The 25,192-nt window shown below is 38.2% G+C and overlaps 3 protein-coding genes across 5 annotated transcripts; 1 reads left to right on the top strand and 2 right to left on the bottom strand.

The window, feature by feature from the left end:
- Positions 1-1,764: 1,764 nt before the first annotated feature.
- On the bottom strand, positions 1,765-4,886 carry LOC135677218 (mitogen-activated protein kinase 5-like). Its single transcript, XM_065189286.1, has 6 exons — positions 4,552-4,886; positions 4,309-4,438; positions 3,146-3,283; positions 2,711-3,043; positions 2,409-2,592; positions 1,765-2,090 (listed from the first exon to the last, which is right to left on the bottom strand). Exons 1-6 carry the CDS (start codon positions 4,701-4,703, stop codon positions 1,924-1,926), a joined length of 1,104 nt encoding a protein of 367 aa, XP_065045358.1. The 5' UTR covers positions 4,704-4,886; the 3' UTR covers positions 1,765-1,923.
- A 5,099-nt stretch (positions 4,887-9,985) lies between these two features.
- Positions 9,986-14,633, bottom strand: LOC135677217 (probable sugar phosphate/phosphate translocator At3g11320). Its single transcript, XM_065189285.1, has 4 exons — positions 13,846-14,633; positions 12,768-12,871; positions 12,380-12,608; positions 9,986-10,458 (listed from the first exon to the last, which is right to left on the bottom strand). Exons 1-4 carry the CDS (start codon positions 14,311-14,313, stop codon positions 10,312-10,314), a joined length of 948 nt encoding a protein of 315 aa, XP_065045357.1. The 5' UTR covers positions 14,314-14,633; the 3' UTR covers positions 9,986-10,311.
- Positions 14,634-19,895: 5,262 nt separating this feature from the next.
- Positions 19,896-25,128, top strand: LOC135677216 (interactor of constitutive active ROPs 2, chloroplastic-like). 3 transcript variants are annotated; one of them, XM_065189283.1, is made up of 6 exons: positions 19,896-19,949; positions 20,036-20,144; positions 20,644-20,705; positions 22,145-22,319; positions 23,167-24,769; positions 24,852-25,128. In XM_065189283.1, the coding sequence occupies exons 3-5, from the start codon at positions 20,686-20,688 to the stop codon at positions 24,754-24,756; spliced, it is 1,785 nt and encodes a 594-aa protein (XP_065045355.1). In that variant the 5' UTR covers positions 19,896-19,949; positions 20,036-20,144; positions 20,644-20,685; the 3' UTR covers positions 24,757-24,769; positions 24,852-25,128. The 3 variants fall into 3 exon arrangements, with proteins under 3 accessions (XP_065045355.1, XP_065045356.1, XP_065045353.1); XM_065189284.1 differs by having other exon boundaries at positions 19,911-20,144; positions 24,864-25,128; XM_065189281.1 differs by having other exon boundaries at positions 19,911-20,144.
- The last annotated feature ends 64 nt before the right edge of the window (positions 25,129-25,192 follow it).

Raw genomic sequence — 25,192 nt, 5'->3', positions numbered from 1 at the left:
CCTCCATGATTTTTTTTGCTCTTTTTCTTGTTGTTGATAAGAAAAGGAGTTGCAAGGTTCGGCCACTTCATCATTAGTCACTGCTCGTTGTGATAATTTTTCATGTCCCATGATTTCATGACCATAAATGAAAATTAAAATTTGATGAAGCTATAGCTATTATTTATAGTCAAATAGTGGTTATCCTCAAAGTCAGTTATTGATTTAGAATTATTTTGAATAAGAATCGTCTTTTTGGTAGGTAGGAAGAAAAAGTGAACATTGATTCGATTCACCCCTTCAATACCTAAGTTAGTGGATATCTCCAGTAAGAAAGAGTGAAAAGAAAGAAAAAAAAAATGAATTGTAATAGATGTCTTTTATTTATAACCAAGTCTCCGTAACTATTATTTATGATTAAAAGAATATTTCTCAAATTATTTTTTATTTTAAAATTTTTTAATTATGATTGATGATATTCCTATGCAATCAATTTTTTCGTATTTCTTATCTTTTAATGTCAATGTGTCAAATCTTAGTGGATGGATAATTTTACCCTTATGAATAGTAGTCTCAAACAAAATTATATCTCATCAGTTATTCTCAGTAGCAATATTGTGCTTTTCCTTCCTTATCTCTAAGCATGATTTAGTGCTCTCTGTTTATCTTTTACTGTAATGCTACTGTTAACTACAGGGTTCTTTGGATTTATTTATGAGACCAAATTTTCCTTTCTTGCAGTTGACCAAGATATAATATAAATGTATGTTTCAGCCACTCTGTCATTGATGGTTTGAATTGGATATTTACTTCAGTTTTTATTTTTGTTGTGCATGGTTATCCTTTTGATACAATCATAATGCATAAATCATGAAATGCAATCCTATATTAGATAAAACAAATATTGACTTGAGATACTGCTCTTCTGATTCTGAAGGTGTTTGCATGTTAGGATCTTATCATGTGAAGAGGATCTCACTTCCAGCAAAGATGAGGTGGGGAAGCTGTTGGGCTGTACAATCATAAAGAGGAATCAGAAAAGCAGCAAAGAAACAAGGACTATAAGATACCCAACTATTATGACAGTCCTTTGCCAGAGAAATCAGGCAGGAGTAACATGGTAACAGTTTCAGACTTTACAGAGAAGGTGAACATGGCTGTGGGCCAATGAGGGAACCAAAACTTGGTCCTTTCTGTGTTAAAGCTTCTTAAACTTGTACTAGTCTCATGGTACATGATCTGTTGGTAGATATGATTTATCCTACTTGCTCTTGCTCTTTCATCTGATTGAGAGGGAACATAGAAAAGGTTAATTGGAAGTAATTATGTGTTTCTAGGATGGTGCTACCTTTATCTTGGCTCTGAACTCCATGACCCAAGACTAGAATTTGATGGACTGTCTTGCAGATAGATCATTTATCTTGTGATAGCAGTTCACAGCTAGCAAATGATTCTAAGAAATTGTACATCTATCTTGAAAGTAAAGGATATGTTTTCATTCTTATGCTTCACATCCATTTCTCTCTTATGGTGCTCTTCAAAGAAATGGGACCAAGCCACTACCAAGTAACTCAAGTCACCTGCTCTTTCACACATCAGGTTAATGGTGCACCAATCTTGAAAGATAACAATGCTGCATTAAGCATCTAGAGACAGTAGTCATTTCCACTTTGTAAAACTATGAATTTAAAGTCCTGGAAGAACTGAAAGTTCTAGCACAATGAAACCAGTGGTGGATCTGCTTGCACCCACAGATTTAAATTTGTTCAGCAAAGTAAACTGGCATGCACTTCAAATGTCTCATAATAATATTTGTTCTAAAAATAAGTTTCATGAAGACAACCAAGACACTCGTGCTAAATAAAGAACCTAAAAAATATAGAATTTCATCACAAACTCTTCATGTTTCAAAGTATTTACAGCAGCAGTTGATGTCTCTTAAAACTAGTATGCTGGATTGAATGCTATAGCTTCTTTGTATATCAGCTCCTTCATCTGCTCTTCCGTGAGGGCATGTTGCTCAAAATCGAAGGAGAAAGGTTCCATGCAAGTGGGTTCATCAGCAATGTCATGCAACCTCTCAAGGTATGGATGATCTAGTGCTTCTTCGACTGCAGAATCGATGGAAAGCCAAAGTAAGCAAATGAATGTGAAAGTACAACAACATCAGATGTTTCACAAAGTTCTGAAAATAATCAGATCTAACCACTTCAATGTGTCATGTTGTTTATAGTTCACACAGGAACAGATACTAATACGATGCCATCACAAATTAACCTAAGTTTTCCTTCAACCGCTTGCCACAAAATAATTGGTTTCAACAATTAGGTCAATAATTTGATTTCTTTAATTCAAATTCTCTATCGTTATTGATTTGTTTGTAAGAGGATAAAAAATTTGACAATGCAGAACTGTCAAAGACCAGATACCTGTAATTCTCTTGGTGGGATCAAATGTCAGCATTCTCTCAATAAGATCAATAGCAACTGGACTGATATGTGGATATAGACTTGCAAATGACTGACGTGGATACCGAGGCAGATGCCTCATGTACCTTCTTGCATCTTCATTCTGAATGAATTCAAGCTCAGCCTCTGTTGGAGTGCCAATAAGCTGAAAACGCAGAATGTAATAAATGTCATCCCTTAGAGAGAGAGAAAAAGAATATGTTGTAAGCAATAACACTGAATAGGTGAAATTAATCATCATTGTTGATGAATTCTGATCTTACCTCTGTTATCAAACGCATCTGGTGCATGTGATCCCTTCCAGGAAACAGAGGTTTCCTGTTCATTAGCTCCATAAAGATGCAACCCACTGACCACATATCAATGGCTGCAGTGTAATCTGTGGAGTTCAGCAACAACTCCGGCGCCCTGTACCATCTGGTCACAACATACTCTGTCATGATCTCATTCTCCGATGTGGGACGTGCCAGACCGAAATCACATATTTTCAGATCACAGTTTGCATTCAGCAGAAGGTTGCTTGGCTTCAGATCTCGGTGAATAACTTTTGCTGAATGTATGTATTTCAATCCACGAAGAATCTGATATAGAAAGTACTGCACAATTTGGAAGCAAAAAGCCATCCATGACCTTGTCAGAACAAGTGGATCAAGTCTAATTCTGTGCTTGCAGTAGTATCAGGATCATGAACAACGTACCTGACAGTGTTCCTCCGATAATTCTTGGTTGGAGCGGATTATATGGTGAAGGTCAGTATCCATGAGCTCAGTTGCAATATAAACATCATTAAATGTTTGTGGAATTGGCGGGGGGACCACATCCCTTATCCCTATAACCTGTCGACGGTAAAGGCATTCAGTTACCGTAAGAACAGATCACAGATCGCTGAGAATCACATCTTTAATATATAGTTTCCAGTGAAGATACTGAAATGGGGCATGCTAAAACCAGGAACAGTTTCATTGACACAGCATATTTTAGACAAGAAACCATGGTTTTCTTTATCAGTTATCCATGCCAACTCCATATATTTTGCATATTTGGTACATCTAAGACATTCTCTAGACCAATTCCCTTAGACGTAACATATATGAAGTATAATTCCTGACTATTTTCTCTTCAGAAATAAAAAATCCAGAGAATTGAGATTTATTTTGTTACTGAATCGTATGCAGCTAAGCAAGAAACCGATATCATAACCAGTTCGCAGCTAAGATATCCAGGATTCATGATTGACTGTTATCAGGAAGGACATTTTCAGTTGTTCTAAATTCCATGAATAATTTGATGCAACATCCAGTGTTCAAACAGGTAACCTGATGACATCAAGTAAAAGTTTATGTAGGTGTCCTGTAGCTTTCGAATAAAGAAAGCAACCATTAAGGACCACCAAAATGCAAGCAATCATTCAAGAAATGGAACTTATGTAGGTTCAAAGATATTTATAGAACACACATCATTCAAGAAAGTTTTGTTATGCATGTATTTCTCTTCTTCTTCATAGCTCTTTTCATAATCAATGAAGTTATGTTTCCATTATGTGTATGTTCCACTTCCTTGACAACTTGGAATTAAGAGCAAACACGATCAATGTCAAGGTCAAAAGGCTAAGGTCCTCAATATTGTGCTCACTACCCACCCCACAATGTCCTACATCAAGAATATATATATATGGAAACAATAATAATTGTGTATTATTGGAGACCATAAGCAGTTCAAATTGGCTGTCGGATGTACTATTTTGCATTGCTGTGATTTGTCATTGAAGATGAAATTAATTCATCGAAGCTTGATCATGAGAAGGAACTTTCCCTAGCCATCACAATTCAAGAATTTTGACAGGTAATTACTGATGGCTTACATTCTCATGATCCAAGTGCCGAAGGAGCTTGATCTCTCGAAGTGTCCGCTTTGCATCCATGTGATTGTCGAACGCGTTGGCTATTTTCTTGATGGCTACCATGTCCCCAGTTACCGAATTCATCACCGAACTGTAATAAAGAGGAAAAATTAGAACCACAATCAACCAAACAATCATCAAAGCTACTAATTCATCAAACTCCCATCGATTTCCCATACGAATAGCAGAAACAAGATTAGGTACCAGACGATGCCGTAAGCGCCCCTTCCGATCGGCATGATCGGCGGCCGATACTTTGATGTAATCTCGAACAGATTTCCGAAGATGTCGTACTGCAAGTACCGGCCTCCGTGGGTCAGCGCCACCGGGAACTCGTTCACCGGAGCCCCGTCCATGTTTCGTGACAGAACTCGAGCAGAGAAGACGATGCACACGACAAAGGGAGCGAGAGAGATAACAGGGAGGAACGGAATCCGCGATCTCGATTTGGGTCCTATCCGTCCGGTCTCCGAGGCTTTATAGGTCGTCGCGGACGCGAAGCAGCGGAGAGAAGGAAGAGAGGAATGCTTCTCACAAAAAGGACAGCCCGGATGCGAGGAAGGGTCAGAGAAAGGGAGAGGAAAGCCAGCCCGCGTGAAAGCCGTCGTCCGCGGGTGATATGGACGGTCGAGATCAGCGCCGCCTCGGATCGAACGGCGAAAGCAGCGTGTGGGTTCAATGGCCGCGCGTTTGCGCTGACTCGTTTGAACGTAACCGCGTGTGGAATTGTATGAAGCGCTCTCCGGTCTCTTTGCGCACTTGGTTGGGTTTACTCGAATAAAAAGTACAATACAAGCCGAGCCATCGCCTCCGCCTCGGTCTTGGCTTGTAATGGACGCAATTGACATGAGGGTCTGACGACAGTCTATCTTATGAACCGTACAGAATAATAATCATATTTTAAGAACATTAATATCAGTATTTAATGGGATCGATAAATGCTTGTGGTGGCTAACCTTTGTTGACGTGAGGTTGACATGTGGATGCGAACTTATGTCACGTTTTACTAGAAGACTTCTCAAAGTCGTCATCCTCCTCATCCTCTTCGACACATAGTCTCCGCCAGTTCTTCCCTACCACCGCTCCCGACTTACTTGACGTCGACGTCCTTGGGCTTCGGAAAGCTCCAGGAACAACATCACGAGACGACCATGCATGAGACTTTCCTTCTTGGAAACCCTAACCCTGAACAACATCACGACACAGCCTGCAGGTTTCCTAGACATGTCGAGGACTGGTTTTCTTGATGGCACCACCGACTCGAGTGGCTTCCGCAGCATCCACTGTGGGTTTCATGGCAACAGTAATCAAATAGAAGGAATCATGTTATAGCACACATCTCAAAGCGCGATGAACACAAATCGTATATGAAAACTAGCATGCGTCAAGCACGAATCTTACGGCACGCACGCTTGCGAGAGATCAAACAACCCGATCCCCAACACGACGATCCCAAAGGAGGAAAATTCCACGTGGTGCCCAATTCAAAATGTCCCGCTCAGCCGCACCCGCAATGTGATGCGCCCTTCTTATAACTGTACACGCCCTGCCTCTGCGGTGGCAACTTCATTTTTCCGTTAGAAGCGCACACTTAACAGAAAAGATGTGCCTCTTTAACAAGCCAGGTGTTATATATATGTGAAGTGGCTCTTTCCGTTAGAGCTCGTTTGGATCATGGAGTGGCTCTTTCCGATCGATGTCTCGCCAGAGGTCGATCTTCCCATCTTTGATCCTTCCGAGGAATCAGTCGATTCACTATTTGCTGGTATAATTCCATTTATGTCTTCGATCACTCCGTGAATCTTGCTTTTCTTGGGTGATTTCTTTGATTTAAGGTTTCTTGGGTTAAATATAGATGGATGCTTTTTATTCTTGTTGAATCGGTTTCTCTTGGATCGTGATCATATATCTTGGATCGATTTAGAGTTTGAATAGGTTTATGGATGTGTGGACGATCTTCCCATCCAAATTCCTCCATATGGTCACGCTAATTCAAGAACTTTAGGCACGACTCCGCGCGTATCGTTCCTTTTTTATCTTTCGATCCATCCATGGATCTTGGTGTTTGATGAGTTTTGATTATTCTTGAATCAATTCCTCTCGGATCGTGATCATATCTCTTCGTTCTGTTTAGAGTTTATCCGGAAGATCGATATGTGGAGGATCTTCACGTCCACGTTCCACCACATGATCTCACTGATTCAAGAACGAGCCGTTCGTTTCTTTCTCTTTCGATTTCTCTAAGAATTCTTGGTATTTGATGGCATTTGCTTATTCTTGAAACGATTTCTCTCCGATCGTGATTATTTCTCTCGTTCAATCAGAGTTTGTTCTGTTTATCTCTGTCTGGACGATCTTTCACTCCACATCCCTCCACAGGGTCTCACCGATTCAAGAACTTAAGTTACGATTCCATGTGAGTCGTTCGTTTCTCTTTTCTTTCGATCTCTCGGAGAATGTTGGTGTTTGATGGCATTTGATTCTTCTTGAATCGTTTTCTCTCGGCTCATGAACATACCCCTATGATCGATTAGTGTTGTACGGATTACGATACGACGTGTTCCCCTCCGCTTTCTTTCGGAGGATCACCGATTAAAGATTTCATGTACGACTCCATCTGTTTCATTCGTTTTGTCTTTCTCTTTAAATCTCTCCATGAATCGTAGCTTTTGATGGCATTTGATTATTCTTGGATCCATCTCGGATCGTGATCATATCTCTTCGATTGATTAGATGTCATTCGGATTATCGATGTGCGGATCATGTTGCCGTCCGCTTTCCTTCAAAGCATCATCGATTCAAGATCTTCATTCGTATTATTTTCCTCTTTCAATCTTTCCATTAATCTTGGTGTTCGATGGCATTTCATTTTTATTTTGTTGACTAAAGGGCTGTCTCTGAGATTTAGGGTTCTTCGGGTATTAAACTATAGTTGGATTCTTTTGGTTGGCATGTTCTTTGTATTCTTGCCGCAGGTGATATGTGATCTGATCCATTTCACGTTCTTGTTTTGTTTTTAATGATTGTTTGGAATAATTAGTGAGGACTTGACCTGTTTGATTCTTGGTATATACAGTTATTTGCAAAAGATTGCTTTACGTTAAATTTGGATCGAAATGGACAAACACTTCTACTGACTACACTGTCAGTATTCATTTGTCATAGGTAGGGTTTCACAGTAACAAATATATACTGGTCGTCTTGTATCTCGATTAAGTTGTCAGTATGTGATCGGCATAGGAGTCAATGCAAGCATCTTTTGTCGAACTTAATTGATTTGTTAATGAATTCTGCAGATCGATGCAGGCAACACTGTATGCATTGCAAGACATTAGATTTGAGCTTGAAATTTTGGGAGGATCGTTTGGTGATCTTAAATAGTCAACATCACATCATTGTTCCATAGTTTTTTGTCCACTCACATATTCCCGTGATTCATATTTTAGTTTGTTCAGTTATTGGTTTGTTAAAGTGGATAGCGAAGAAAAGATAAAAAGATAAGAATAATTATTGAGAGCCGGAAGGATTTTCTTCAATAGAATAGAGGATTTTTCTCAACAGAATAGAGAGATTTCCTCGTATAGTTGGAGAAATCTTATCTTCTATTATATCCCTGCAAGTTGGTGTTCTTGTCAAGGATATCAATCTTGGATTGATGCAAAGAATAGTTTACGAGCGAGAGACTTCGTGAGTAGGACAAGAGCAGATCGCTATTGCTACTGCGATTGTTGTTGTTGTGAGGGCATAAGCATTCCCTTCGTTCTCCTTAAATCCATCAACTATTGACAGATCAGCAAAAACTACCGTGGTGAGGAAGATGAGGATTGGCTGCGGAGCCTCTTAGGAATGTGGCTACAGCGGTGTTGGTCGTTGGTCGTAGGCAAGGGTGAAGCTTCGCTTTTCTCAGTGGCGTCTAGCGTCTGTCCCTGGCCAAAGGCAAGAACAAAACTTCGCTTTTCTCACTGCTCTGATACCATGAAGAAAAGATAAAAAGATAAGAACAATTATTGAAGAAGCTTTATTGAAGAAGTGAAGAAGCTTGAATATATTAACATGTCCCTCTCCTATTTATACATATTAGGAGAGAATTCTTCTCAACAGAATAGAGAGATTTTCTCATATTGCCTTTTCACTTCTTTAATAAAGCTTCTTCGATGAAGTTTCTTCAGTTATCTTCTATTCTTTCCAACATGGTATCAGAGCAATAAGAAAAGCAAAATTTCACTCTTGCCCAGCGACTAACACCGCTGAGAAAAGCGAAGCTTCGCCTTTGCCTTCGGCCTCGACCAACGCCGCTGCAGCCATATTCCTAAGAGGCTCCACAACCAATCCTCATCTTTCTCATCGCGGTAGTCTTCGCTGATCTGTTAGCAGTCAACGGACTTACGGAGAACGAAGGGAACACCTGTGCCCTCATAACAACAGCAATCACAGTAATAATTTGCTCTTGTCCTACTCACGAAGCCTCTGCTCGTAAATCATTTTTTGTATCGATCCTTGGTATCCTTGACAGGAGTACCATCTTGCGGGGGCATGATAGAAGATAAGATTTTCCCAACTATATAAGGAAATTTCTCAATTCTGTTGACGAAAATCCTCTATTCTGTTGAGGGAAATCCTTTCTTTTAATCTGTATAAATAGGAGAGGGACATGTTAATGTATTTAAGCTTTTTCACTTCTTGAAAAGATAGAACATATCGTACACATTGATTTACCACATGATGTTGCAATTTATTCATCGTGTGTCTGTAAACGGGCCACCTTGTATGAAAATATTTCTTCGTTGGCTTTGAATTTTCTACACGATTGTATTATATATGCTTATGATTTTTGTTTTTTAACAACTACAAGTTCATGTTTATTTTTTGTGATCTAACCCTGAAATTGAGTTATGACTGTATGCCATTTACCTTCATACATAACAATTTGGCATGCACTTTTCGTCGGGTTGACAGATACGGAACAAGAACAAAATTTAATAAAGGGAACAAAGTTTCCCTCTGACATTGAGGATCCATAATTTTGTTGATGTCTTGGACTAGTAACTTCTTTCACACGAGGGTTACAATTTATGATATAAACTATGAAAAACAGTTGATTACAAAGTTATCAAATGAAAAGTTAAAGTTATTATCAGATTGCGTTTAAAATCATGAGTTTCAGATTGCGTTTATTATCAGTTGGGATTACTCCATTAATTTCCTTTTGCAACTCTTTCTTTTTTATGTTTTTCGTTCTGATCTTAAAACTAACAAGCATCACTGCAAGTATTTTTATCAACTTAATGCACTTGTTCATGATAGTTTGAAAACTGTTCCTGTTGTTTTGGGAAGTCATGGCTTTCTTGTTATTCATTGATTTCTCTTCTGACTTTTGACTTCTGCAGTGCAACTGCTATCCTTGTTTTGGAACATGTAAAACATTTCAACACATCAGAAAAGCAGAAGACTCGTTCAAATTGGGTGTTCAAGATCTTAATTTAAGTTTAGTTGCTTTGTAATTGATTTTTACCCTACAGAACTAAAAATCACCACACTGTCAAGATCTTTAACCTGTTGGTCTGATTAATTCACTTGGGGACAAAAAATAATAATAAAAACGGTGAGAATTCTGGCAAAGCCAGTTTACCTGACAATGTGATCGCAAGGCATGAGAATTATATATCTGATATAATTAAGTTACAACAACACAATCTCAACAATAACGATATAATAACACTTGCGCTGGCAAAGAATGTAGACCATAAATGTTTCTACCGATGAATGGTGTTCGAGAACGCCTCCTGACTAAAAAGTATAAATCCACATACTGACTGCAATTTCTCTCTTTACTCTATGGTTATATGATCACTGTTGATGCAGATATTGAATCCAGCTAAGTTTACAGTTGAACAAGTGGGAGCCAACGTCATCAGCGAGGCTGGAGGGCTGTCACGTGATGTATGGGCTCCCTGAAGCACACCTTTATTTGTTGCGCTTCTTAGATTCGCTGTAAAGAATGACACCAATGACTGTAAGTGTGTAACCAGCCATTCCTGTTACAGATACTGGGTTCCTAAATATCAGGATTGAGATGACAACAGCCACCGCGCCTTTTGCATTTCCAAGAACCTTTGAAAACAAAATAAACAATCAACATTATTTTCAACAACACACCAAAGCAGTATGAATGAGAGCACTGTGTATTCAGAATCAAAAGTACTAATTTCCAGTTCAACAGAAACTCTGATGTTCAACAACCAAAAGGGGATTTTCCATTATTTCTTGAACTCATCATGTTATCCCAATCCATACAATCAACGGACAAAGGAACAATCATTACGAACTGTACAATAAGAGTTTCCATTCTGCAAGACATGATTAAAAGAGGATAATGAACGGGTTTAAACATTTTAGGGCAATCAACCAAAATGCCATACTTTTTTGGTGCCTCACTTTCTTATTACAAGGGTACACACCCTGTGCATATACTCAGAAGAAAATTTTGGTGGCATCTCATTTTGTGGCTTGGTTAAGTTCACTCAATTAGATTGAGCCAACTTGATTAAAAAAACTTCGGTCAAACCTAATTTAAACCACACTGGCTAATTCAAATGTAGCCATTCACATTTACAGTTTGGTTTCACTTCTTGATCTGTCTATATTCTGTTATTTTACTGCACAAACTAATAAAATCCAATTTGAGCAGTTCATATCTTTCACTGCTCTTAACAGTAAAAACAATATCACTAGAAAACAAGATATTCACTCGGATATATTTTATAAGATTTAAACATGAAAGTTAAATATTTAGTTCAACAGCTATCAAACTGCTATGCCTATGCCAGTATGTCCATTTGCAGAGATTTCCCGGATGCATACACCATACAATCATTATACAGTCATCACATTGCAAGGTTTGCTTGATTGCTTGGAACTCCTTAACATTTGGTAACCCAGCTTCTTGACAAAAATTGTGCAGGTTAGCAAATCAACTAGATAGAGTGGCAGCAATTATCTAGGTGGCTCCTAAATCATCTCATCTTACGAATATAGGCATGACATCAGAAATCTTCAAGATCAAAATTGCCAACAATAGTTATATAAGGAGACATTCCTAGGGGGCTTCTAATCATGTAGGTCAGAAATTCCTGAAGACTTGAGAGTGTGCAATCAAAATTAAAGGAGCTCTAAAAGAACAAGTATAGATTGTTACTCACAAATAATAATGGGTTTTAGGATTAGGATCGCATCAGAGAACAAGGAAGGATCAAAAGCAACTGAAACCAAGACCAGCTGGAACTTGGTCAGAACCTTGTTGGAAGATGTAGATGAGGGCGGTCCAGGGTATAAGGCTTCTTCGATTGCAGGGTTAAGGAAACAAGCAAATTTCCTTAAACCAAGACCAGTCATGGTAATGATGTGGTTAACAAATCAGCAAATTTCTAAATATTAAAAATTGACAAAATCAACAACAAACAATTATATAAAAGTAACAGATAACAACATAAAATATTTTGCTTCTCCAATTTTGGCCTTTTTTTGGAGCCTACATATATTGTATTACCACATCACAAAAGTATATTTATGCTGAATGCTAGTAACAAAACAATAGTCAAAGTTCATTAAGTGGACTGTGATAGCCATCAAAGAAAAAACAATAAATTAACACAAGCATGGCTCTGCAAACCATCAAGTAGACAGTTTCTACAATTCTTTTAGGCACGGGCTTCTTTATGCATGGTGTTACATTGTGCCACATTCTTATTTATGGTAACAAAAAACAAAAATGTGCAGATAGGGAAATAAAAATATTGTAGAGCTTGAAGGACACAAGATATTAACTTCTACAGAAAGTTCAGAGTTTTATGCAAAATCAATTTGAGGAAGATGGGGAAAAAATAGGAAGGAACCTTGGGGAGGGGGACAATAACCAAGGAAATAAAATTGAGAAATGTCATACTTTATGCATTTACTTAAACTTTAATTGTTAAAAAATAAAGAATTTTAATAATACAGAACATAGAATAAGTATTAATCCCATGAAACTTACCTGTAGGGTCAAAGCACTTGTATGTTTTGTGACCAGAAAATTGGTCAAGTTCACGAAATATGCCAAAGAAGAATTGAACAGGAGGTACCAAATAATTTTGAAGTCTTCTCTAGCAAGTGTCAGTGTGATACCAATGACATTCTCCTCCATTATAATTGTTGCAGGAAGCAGAAAAATTACTGCTATTGGAGCCATATATAGGAGGAGATTCATAGAGTTCAGCTTTTCCCTGGACATGACGCGTGTGAATAAGAACATATGTTATGTAAAATATGAAATCTCAAAAGAGCCTCCTATTACAAAGTGCTATCAACATTTGTAATTATGGAAAAAACCTGAAAATTTCAATAAAGGATTTCTTAATGAACAAATAGAATACAGAACTCACCCCTCAGATGACATCAAAATTCCTTGCAACACCGTCTTAAGTGCCCTGGCAGCAGTAGCACCAATGCACATAAGAAAACCAAACAAATGAAAACTTGGCTCCCCCTATAAAGTTGAACCATCAGAGTGTCAGTTTTCACATCTTTCAGTCTTAAATCTGGAAAGACGAAAGATTATTATCTGTATAATCCCATGTGTTGAAGAACAAGACTTAGTTTTGCACAAAAAAAAAATTCATATATTTGCCAGCTTCCTACTATGTCACTCAAAGGTTTAATGTTATTGTTTCTTTATTTACAAAACACACACCTAGTGGTGCTTAGATAGATAGATAGATAGATATATATATATATATATATAGAGAGAGAGAGAGAGAAATAAAGGTAGATTTTACAAATACAAAAGAAGATTGGTCAACACAATACTTCAACACAAGAAGCCAGTAAAGAAACCTAAAAGACCAAGAGAGGAAAAGAGAGACATTTTAATGATCATGCAGAACAAATAAATCTAACAGCTCACCAAATTGACATTTGAGGACCTGAATGATATATAAGATGGAAAGAATTACAAATGTGTTACTCAATCATGACAAGAATTCGTGCTTGTCTACTAATGATGATAGAAACATCTAATAACGAATGATGTGAAAACAGATAGCATTGCATCGCAACAATGTTCATCCTATTCACACCCACAGAAATAAATCAACATAATAAAGGTTATGCCCTTTCATGTGTTCTATCAGTTATGTGCTGGAAGAGAGATAATCCAAGATCGTACATGATTTAAGCACACTTGAGACAACATATTTCACGAAAATCAACTAGATCAGTGTGTGTGTTAATCCAAATCCCCTTTTCTGGATCCCCAATTGCGACATTCAAATATTCTATGTCCTGGAAGGAGATAATCCAACATTCAATATGGTTCAAGAACCCTTGATACGGCATATCTCATAGGAATCAAATAGATGTAATCTGACTGTGACCAAGAAACAACAATCTTGATATATTCTAACTGGCAGATGTAATCAAGAAACAAGATCTTGCCATCCTACTGTGATCAAGAAAGCTTACCCCACTGGCAATAATAACACCCGTGACGACAGGCACGAGGGTAATGTACGTGAGCCACGACTCCCGCCGGAGAGTCATGAGATAAGCAAACACCGCGGTGAAGAAGGGGGTGGTTGCCCCGATCGCCTGGTTGAACGAGACGGGGAGGTAGCGGAGCGAGATGTTCCCGCTGACCACCGACCCGCAGAACACGAGGCTGAGGGTGGCGATCTTGAACAGCTGTACGCGGGACCGGATGGCCTGCATCGGCACAACCTTAAGCCAGGCGATGGCGACGTAGCTGAGAAGGGAGCAGGCCGTCATGTGGCACATGGTGAGGAAGATGGGGTACTTGAACCCGTAGTTGCTCAGGAGGTACTTGTTGAGGAGGAGCACCCCGATGTTGGAGGAGTACCACGCGGTGACAAGCCCGACGGTGAAGAACCGTCCGGTCGCCAGCGCCGGCGACAGGGCGGCCTTCGCGCTCATCTCCTCCGCCTCCGCTGCCTCTCGGCCGCTGCTCCTCCTGCGTGGATCCGTCGATCTACGTCTAGGGGATGGGCCGATCTAACGCCGACCCGCGGATATCGACGGGGAGACAGATCCCGGCCGACCCGATCGTTTCTTGGATCGGCAGGCTCGTCGATCTACGGATGGATCTCGATCGGTTCTTGGATCTAGGAGGCGGAGAGATAGGGGTTACAGTTGAGGTCTGTGGACGAAGAGGGGGGAGTGGACGTGGGTCGGATTTATTAGGCAGAGGGAGAGAGAGAGAGAGAGAGAGGGCGGGGTTGGGGGGAGAGGAGACAAGAGACTCTGATGGTAATGGGTAGAAGAGAAGGTGAAGACTTCGTCCATCGACACGAAGCGTTAATGTTTTATTTGGGGGCATTATTCCTTTAATCATCGAAATATACATTAATGTATTTTATTCCTATTCTATATATGTATATATATATATATATATATATATATATATATATATATATATATGTGATCGAATTTTTGTTAATAAAATACACATATTTTGAATTTTTTTCAAAAGATACTCTTTTTTTTACTTTTTTAATAATATCTCTAATTTAAAAATATCTAAAATACTCATCAAAAAAATTTATATTTATATTTCTATATCATATCTCGTAGATCATTGCAGTATTATATTTTTAAATTTATAATTAACTTGATTGAGATTATGAATCTATTTAAATTATTTATAATATTTTTATTATGGTGACCAAAGCATTATACTAGTTGAAAAAGTTTTAAGAGATAATTTAAGTTTTTTAATTAATAATACTGTTTGAAAAAAATAAAAATAAGGGTATCGATTGAGAAATATTTTAAATATAATTATTTTTAAAAATCATATATATATATATATATATATATATATATATATATATATATATATATATATATAACAAGTTGATTTGAGTTGGATTACGCCTGTCTTCATAATAACCCACTCATAAATGTGATGCCACGTTGCCAATTAATATACTCAAGTCTTTGGTGGCACCGACGAGTGTAAATTGAACGCACATGGGCTTCTGTGCCAGCTCGGTCAAAGAGAGAGGATAGGCTGCGTAGCGACAGGTAGGCGGTGGACTTCACATACGCACACAACCAAGTCTTTATTTGGACGTCTCACTGACTTCACACCTAACGCACCCTCACATGGTTTACGCCTCCATGCTGATTGAAGTTTAGATCGAACGGTGATGCGTGCTCCTATCAGGCCCCATCGATCCATATCAAGATCTTGAACATTGTTTTCACTGTCAATGTAGGAGTTAGTCGTCGTCGTCTTGTTCGAATAATGACAAGAGAAGATGATGGGAAGCACAATTACAATGATAGGAAGGTATTTGATGCCATATTCTTTTTTCTCTTTTAGTCTAAAAGAATAAATACTTTGTTGCCTCACATCACGAGTACAGCCAATGTTTGATCAAGTAAATATCGATTGATAATTTAAAATCATTTCATCATCAGTAACATGTGAATTAATTCAATATGATTCAAGTTCGAGGGCACAGAAATATCTAAAGGGTTTCAAGATAGCTCCAAAATAAGAGGTCAAGCTCTCGAGATTAAAATCATTTGCATTAAAACCAATGTTGAAAGAAATTTTTTTGATCCGATTACTCTAATATTCAAGTTAATCCTAAATTTTATTTATATATGAATTTTGCTTAAAAAGAAAACCTCTTGAGAGTTAGCTTTTATATCATCCACAGAGATGATAGCATGTAATTGTCCTAATGTCGATTTGGGAGAGACAGTTTCAAATAGTTTATTTTAAACTTTGGTTTGTACAAAATGATAGGTGGAGACTGACTTGAATCATTTTCTTTCACGATAACTTTCACATGTTGTTTGTATGTCAATCGATTGATCGTTAATATATTTTCTATCAAATTATATATGTTCATAACTAACATAAAATTTTTATTATTTTTTAAACTAGATTTTCTTACTCATAAATTGTTGTCTTTTAAAAAATAGTCATATCATAAATTGATGAACTTATTATGACCCTTAAGGACTTAAAATACGATAAAATTTGGACTCTTTCATCTCATTAAAATATCAAATGAATGCAATACGTACAATAGCCATATCATTCGTTCGTCAAAGGGGTTTGGTATCTGTTAGCCATCGGCGTTGACAACGAAGACGAGATTAGTTGCTCTTCCACCATAAATCGTTGCAGGCGACGAAAGACGCCTTCCCACCGCCTTCGTCTCATGTGGATCGGACGCCGTCAACGCGCCTAACCTCTCCTCCACACGCACGAGAACAAAGAATGCGCCAACCTTCTTGAAAACTGGTCTGCCGCCTCCTATCTCTTCGAAACACAATAGTTGACCTTCTGACTTGGATCTTAATGGCAACTTTTGCATTAGAACGTGAAATTTCCGCCTAAATTGTTGTGATCCAACCCAAAGAAAAATTAGTCGGTTCGCAATAATATCAAATTGTTATAATGTGACTCAATAAAAAAATAATTTTTTGATCTAATAAATTTAAAATATTTAATTGATAATCTTGTCGATCAACTCATCTCCTCTTTTGAAATTAATAATTTATTTACAACATAATAATTTGATAAATATATTACCTCAAATAACATAAAGTAATGATGTTTTTTTTTTCCTACGTTTGTCAATCATGACACAATCTATAAACTCTTTGAACTATAAAAAAATATTCACTAAAAGACTGTTTTTTCTAAGGAAAATAGTATTTGGCTCTTTATTAGACCTATAATTTGCTAACTCTTCAAGGAATTGAAGTAACTCACACAAAGATCTCTAATACATTACTGATTCCAAATCTTATAGAAGAAATAGTTTAAGTTGGTCATCAATTCATCAAGTTCATGAGAAATTCACATGGCATGGGAACTAAAATTGCAAGTGGATATGTTAATTCTACATTGCCAACAATTTTAATTCAGTTGTTAAGCAACTCTCTATCTCACAACTCGGAGTGCTTAGCTGTGCAGCTTAATGTCTAAATCATCCAGAGCAGATGAACTGTGATACTGGTTTCTTGCACAGCAAGCTGTGTTTTCTTGATTCCTAATGATCTGATCATTAAGATAGCAGATAAAAGATAACATAGCCATCAATACCTTACCATAAAATAAGCTTTGCTTTAGTGTGCAGCATCATTGCAATGCTGGTTCGAAGGAAACTAAGGATAGTATAAATAAAAGAAACCTTCATCATAATGTGTAAGCTTAATCAGCTTCACAGGCTGTGTAAGATCTCCTCTTGAATCATTTATGTTGGTGCTCAAATAAGTTGTTGCTGCTCCAATCTAATCATCTTCATGTCAGCATTTGAATCTTCATCATGTTTACATCTTTTCATAATTCAAATCATGAGTTCATGTAGATGTGAGAAAGCAATTTTCAGATGAATTAATACATGAATGAACAAATATTAGTCCTAAGTACATTTTCTTTCTCCATAAAGTCTTAGATCTACAAAGCATTCACATGTAATAAATCAAACCAAATCTGAAGTTGTATATGCAACTAAATTGTAATAAATGCTATGAATGATGACAAAATAATATATGTTAGCAGCAGTAGAGGAGCTATAACTAAAATTTAACCAATTCTTCTCTTATATTATATCCTGTTTTTCAACAAGTGGTGTCAGATTAAAACATTGACAAAGGAAAAAAAATCATAAAAAAGTAATTAAATCTGCTTGCTAATTTATTATTATATGTCAAGAATCAGTAAATGTTGCTTTGAGAACAAGTGACTCAAAGAAAAAGAACACTTAGGTTTGAGATTGGCATGATAGCTTCCAACAATCCTTCCTGTGACTATCGAGAAGAATCATACAAGTTTGAGCCACAATCTACAAACCATAATGACAACCAAAGTGCAGAAACACCAAATGTCATCAGCTCTAAGATGCAAGCACAGCAACTCAAAGAACTTTACATGTGGTGGCTGTTCCACTCAAAGAAACTTTATGTGGAGAGCCATTAAGATCTTTGGTTGGGTCCTTAGTTGATGAAGTGTTACTTCCTTTGCAAAGCAAGGAACCTTACCTTTTGAATGTGGCACACTCTCCTCATCGTGGTCACCCACCTTCTTCCATTTGCCCCTCCACCTTAAAGGGCACCAAGTAATTATGTATGTTTGAGTGGACTCTGTATTGGCATTTCAAAGAGATACTGATTCAGAGTCAATGAATTGTTTTGCTGATGGATGTCAGGGTGATCAGAGCTCTTCTGAAAGGAACCACCTGCTTGTGTCGGACTTAAATGACCAATGTGGGGGGTCTTCTGAGCATATCTACTGCTACAGCTACTGCTGCTGCTGCTGCAAGTCTGGATTCCCTTTCACTGCATCTACAGCTCCAGGAATTGTCTTCTTTGTTGATTGTCAGTCTGCTACTTCAGCTTCTCACCAACTGAGTTCTTCAATTGAATTGCTACTGAGCTGCTGAAGCCATAACATGTTTTTGAGTTACAAAACCTGGGAATTAAGCACAAAGTAGGCTTAGTGTTGTTGTTTAATTACCTTATTTTCCTTGTTTTTGGAGAGCAGAAAGGCTTGTATTTGCTGGTAACTGGACCCCAAAGTCAATTGAGATCCCTAGTCCTCCTCAAATGATGATGACTACCAAACATTTTTTTTGCATTGATTGAAGATGGAAATGAGTGTCATTAAAGAGTAAAACTACATGACAAGATTTTCAAATGTATTGGTGCATAATTTATTATGTCTGCATTAACAAATTATATATAATGATTAATAGAGAAATTGATAACCAAACCACTTATTTATATCGATGATTACCGACAACCTATTTTTTTAATTTTCTTACTCATATTCAATGCATTACATTAACACCTATTTGTAGAAGTTAAAATTAAGATTTTTTTTTTACTTTAATCAAGAAAATAACTTTTAATTTTGTTTAAACTCTCAAACAAATCTATTAATTTAGTGTTGTTTGATGATTTAACCATCTATAAAATCATCAAAAAAATATTTTTTTTTTAATTTTAAAAAAAATTATTATATGTCTCAAACTTAGATCAATTATTTACTGAATAATATATTAATCAACTTAGATGTTTCTAATAAATGTTTTATCTTTTAATGACAAATCAAATAAGCAACTATTGCTAAAAATTTGGCTACTGCAAGTGATATACAATCAGACACCCCTTTTTTAATGAAGAATTAATTCCATCAGATCGCACTTCAAAACGCTTATTTTGAAACGCATGTTTGCTTTTAACCGGTAAACTTCTCTCTCTTACACGCACACGCGAACGCCCGCACGCGCACACTTCTGCGGGACTGTCTATTTCGAATAGGCATAGTGTCGCGGGGGTGATCACAGGGCGGTGAGCCGATCCTTGTCGTCAGTCTCCGCTGAGATGCTGACATATCGAGGCCTGCGGTCAACAAAGCGGTGTGAGCACCGCCTGTAGGCGAGGCGGGTGACGACGGCCGCAACGCCTTCAAGTGACCCCCGGACGCTGTGTGACAATGCAATATAATGTAAGCCTCCCTCCGAGCGCGGCGACGAAATCTAACGCTCCTCGTTGCTCGTCCATCTCCAATCTCCATGGCCGCGGTGCAGACAAGTCATAGTGCTCGCGCCTTGTGATACCTACAATATATTATTCTTTAGTAACAGTGCGTGTCTTCTCACTTGCTCAGGGGAGTGCAGAGGACAGGAGGCGGTGAAGGCCTGGGGAACTGCGACGGAGGAGGAGGAAGAAGAAAGAAGAAGCCACTAGGAAGATCGCCGGCTGATCCAATCTTTCCGGTTATTCTCCATCCAGTTCTTCGTTTTTGTTCAGCATTCTATTGCGAAGCAGGGGAAATGTGCGGCGAAAAACTGAGCTTTTTCCTTCCCCCTTTGAACAATAGATCTATTTTCTGTTGCCTTTGCTCTTCCTACTTCCTGATGTTGGTTTCTTTTGATTTGATCGGAAAAGTTACTTTTTTTTGTTCTCTGCATCATATATGTTAGCGGCGGCTTCTGATGAAGGTAAAGTTGACATCTTCTCCTAAATATACAGCCTTTCTGAGCTGATTCTTTATTTCTACGGATACTTGACTCCGTCGTCATCATTTGGTGGTCTTGTTAGCAATCTGTTGACTCGATTGATTGATCACTGGCATTTTTCCTTGAATGGGCACTCCAACATCATTATGGAGTCTACGTGACAGATTTACCTCGTTCATGTTCAAGCTAATCAACAAACAATAAGCTCACCTGACATGTCTTTCTCTTTGGTCGATCTGTTCTTTCCTGCCTGCAGGTCTGGCTTGTGGACAAAGGAGGACAGTCTCAGCGAGAGAAGATGCAGACAACCAAACAAAGGCCTGTCTTTTCTTCTTTCGGACTTTTGCCATAAAATACTTGCTTCTGCTATCGCATAGTTTAGTGTATGATCGTTTTACTATGACATGGTTGGGTCAAAGGGTATACTCTGTTCTTTGTCTGGACTATGAACTGGACGTGGTAAGAGGGAGTCTTCCCTTCTTCCTGCATGCCTGCGACAAACTTCTTATAAGCATGAATTAGTGGGTCATAGCTGCAATGTGATCATGCTATTTTTTGTACTTCATTAAACAGCTCTTTACACCGGATTTTTTGTTTGCAAGCTTGAGTAAGAGAATTAATATTTCTGCTTCTTTACTCAAACTTTTAGTTTCAATCATAGAAATTTAGTTATTGTTTATTGGTTGGTGGAATCATAATTATGATTTCACAAAGTCATGCAAGGATATGAAGATTGTGATGCATATGGGGTTTCTTCCTTGATCTCCTTTTATTTCTTCTGGTGAAACTCTTATTAAGTTCTTTTACGAGGATCTATGAACATGGATACTTCAATTTGCTTGGTGTTACCGTATTGGGGACATATTGAATATGCTACTTATGAGGATACCTGTAGATCTTTACTCGAGCATATTTCTTTTTGTGAGACTCTTATCGAGTTCTTCTACGAGGGTCTATGAAACATGGATACTTCAATTTGATTGTTGTGATCGTATTGGGTACAAATTGAATACTCTACTTACAGGATACTTCTCAGCTATGCATGGGACACCTCCGCAAGGTGTCTGAGAAGACCACATTACCTTCAAGATATTAGTGGATGGTTCATCAATACTTGTTGGGAGAACTTTGTTCTTATTGAATGCTACTCTTTAAATGAATATATGATTAGATAAATTGCATATATGTCATTCGTACCAAACATCGGTGATCGATGAAATTAATGGAACAATCTTTAACTTCACCGACCACAAGTTCTTGTTGTCTATATATTTTTGCCATACTGTCACTAAGAATTAGAATTTCGATGATGAATATGTTATGAATGCTACGTGATTCATGGTATATGACTACCTATTCTAACACTAAACAGAAATGCCTATCTTTGTTATACGTAACATTGTACATATTAGATATTTTTTTAATTGCTTTTTCCATGTCAAGTCGTAGTGTCTCAATCCTTATCCACACTTCATAATTAGTTCTTTTGTATTGGAGAACCACTTGCTGCTTTCCAAAGTCTGCTCCTTTGTTTCTTATTGGTGCTCTGCTTTTGGATTAGAGAACTTGTTCACATTTCACCAACCTTTTGTTTGTTGATCATTCATTTAGACTATTTATGTGCCATAACTTACCTGGAAACAGTACAAAAAGCGATTATTTAGCTAGTGATCAACCATCATTTTTTGCACTTGTTCTGTCAAACGCTGTATGTGCACTGATATCTACAGGCAATTGAGTTCTTTTGCTTGACACAGGAGCGTGTCACTGGAAATTCCTCAAAGAACATCACCAGTCACCCCTAAAACTCGTGCAAGCAAGATTGGCGATAATGGATCCAACTCTTCTACTTCTGCTACATCAATCAGGAACCCCAGTGAAAGGAGTCCTAAGGTGATCGTGCGCCGGTCACCTAGAAGTCCAGTGACCGAGGTATAATATTCATGCATGGTGAAGTCATTCTATTTGTACTCTTCGATGCACATGAGTAGACAAGCAAATTGGCTACTAAATTTAAATGTTTAAATGAGGTATCATGTTCGTGCATGGAGGAGTCTTAAAGTCAAAGAGAAATGATTAAACTTGAGATTTATAAAGTTTCTAACATATCTTTGAAGGAACCAATCAGACTGTGCATTACATGGCTCAATCTAATGTAATATCAAGTCAACTTAACAGCGAACTCTTGGATGATAGAAACTCCCACAAGGTGCCCTGGATTCCCTATCAAGTTAACTCATAAGTAGGGTGGCCCAATGCACAAGGCTCCCAACAAAATGCCATTATTCTGTAGCGTAATTGCTGACACATGGATCATGGACTGACTACCTCAACCTGTTTCAAATGTTAAGGAAATTGAACATCATTAATGTCCGACCCCAAATTTTGAACCATTCATGACAAAATAGTTTCTATATTTGTAATGTGCATTTACATTTGCCTTACTTTGACATCTTGCCACTATGTACCAGATGTCCACACCAATCACTGCTTTTCAATAGGATTCTGTAATCTTACTCACAACAAAAAGGCGATGCGTACAATTTAAGATTTCATCACCTTTGCGATTTCGGATATCCGATAAATCTTTTTTTCTTAAAATAAATACACTAATCGCTTTTCAATTTGAAATCTGATGGCCAGCATGTGTACTATCACACACCAAGAGTAGCCAGGTCTAAACATCTTTCCCACAGAGTTCACCATCTTGCTATTATATTATGCTGTTTCTGTTTGTTACAACCATTAAATCAGCTATTATCTTATGAACGAGTTCCAGAAGAGGCATGCTACTAGGTTGTCCGAGTTGGATACTCAGATCTTCCAGCTTCAAGAGGACTTGAAGAAAACAAGAGAACAGCTTAATTCGTCTGAAACATGTAAGAAACGGATGCAGAAGGAAGCAGAAGAGGCCAAGAAGCAGCTTCAGGACATGTCAGCCAAGCTAGATAATTCCCAATGCCAGCTTGTCGAGTTTTCAGCAGCAGAAGAAGCTCGCCTGCAGGAATTACGGAAAATCTCTCAGGAGCGTGATCGTGCATGGCAGTCAGAGCTAGAAGCAATCCAGAAACAACATTCTATTGACTCAGCGGCCTTGAGCTCTGCCATGAATGAGATACAGAGGCTGAAAGTGCAGCTTGAAATGGTTCTCAAATCTGAGGCTGCGTATCTGAAGCAGTCTGAAGTAGCACGCACTGAACTTCAGGATTTGAAGCAAGACATGGCAGAAACACTTTCAACCATTGAAAACCTAAAGGTTCAGCTTAGAAATAGCAAGAAGTCTGAGGTTGAGGCTCATACATTGGTTGATGAGACTCAAGAGCAGCTAGAGATGGCTAAGACCACTATCAAGACTCTACATTCTGAAGGGTTGAAGCTCAAGGAATCCTTCAGCTCCGAGGCTAGACTAAACTCGCTGGAAGAAGTGAAGAATTTGAACACAAATGATCTTGGTGAGGAAGTTCACTTTGGCAAACTTTCAGAGAAAACCAGGGACAACTCGATGGAATCAGAAGTAAGACAACTAAGGTCTGCGCTAGAAGCTCTTGAAGTCAAGTATCAAGCGGACCAAATCCAAAGCACAATGCAGATCCGGTCTGCTTATGAGTTAATGGAGCGAGTGAAAAGTGAAAGTGGACTCAAAGAGGCTGCACTGGAGCTCCTGTTGAATCATACAAAAGCAGAGATTACAGAACTAAGGGCTAACCTACTCAAGAAGGAAGCAGAACTTCAACATGTAGCAGACGAAAAAGAACTGAGAACAGACAATGGAGAAGTTCAAAAGGCACAAATGCAATCTGAATTTGAGCTGAAGCTTATTAAGTCAACTAATGAGATAACAGAGTTGAAGGCAAACCTCATGGACAAGGAGACCGAACTGCAGAATATTCTGGAGGAGAACGAGATGCTGAAATCAGAAATGGGAAAGAGAGAGGTGGACAATCGAAAAAGTAACTTAACCACCATTGCTGAGCTGGAGTTGGCAAAGGCTGCAGAACAGGATGCACTTATAAGGCTTGGATATGTTACTGAAGAAGCTGATAAGAACAGCAGGAAGGCTGCCAGAGTAGCTGAGCAACTTGATGCAGCTCAAGCTGTGAATACAGAGATGGAATCTGAGTTGAAGAGGCTAAGGATACAGTGCGATCAATGGAGGAAGGCAGCTGAAGCAGCTGCGGGGATGCTTAGTTCCGGCCACGAAGATGGACGCATGGGAAGGACTGGTTCACTGGATTCTGACTACAGTTCAATTGCTGGGAAGTTGATGAGCTCACCATTTTCTGATGACCTGGACGAAGAATCACCAAAGAAGAAGAACACTAATATGCTGAGGAAGATTGGTGGCTTGTGGAAAAAAACCCCCAAGTGATATTGGTTACACGGTATGTCGATTCAAGCTTCCTCTTTTTTTTTTTTTTGTTGTCGTCGTCATCCTGGTGGACTAAACAAGCAAATGCTTGCTAGGTCATGATGTAGATGTTCTGCTCTCATGAATACGGTGGCCTGCGAAAATAATGCTCGGGGATGCAGCATTACACAAAAGATAGGTATCACGAAAAGCCTAATCTTTGTTTTGTCTTGCAGACTATAGCTTTCTTGATGATACTCGAAGGTTATCTGTAACTTTTAGTCTATCTGGAAGATGCTACTCCTGTGGTGCAGCTTCCAATTTTGTTTTTTTCGAAAGGACCAGGTTGTATCTTGTCTTAATCCATCATCTATTCAAAAACAGGGTTCAAAACTGATGACCTTTAAGATTATAGTTGGCAATTTTATATGCATTAGATATAATGAAGCTTTGTCAA

Source organism: Musa acuminata, chromosome BXJ1-6, assembly GCF_036884655.1.
Source record: "Musa acuminata AAA Group cultivar baxijiao chromosome BXJ1-6, Cavendish_Baxijiao_AAA, whole genome shotgun sequence".
Classification (NCBI taxonomy): domain Eukaryota; kingdom Viridiplantae; phylum Streptophyta; class Magnoliopsida; order Zingiberales; family Musaceae; genus Musa; species Musa acuminata.
This window is presented reverse-complemented; position numbering and strand designations above follow the sequence as displayed.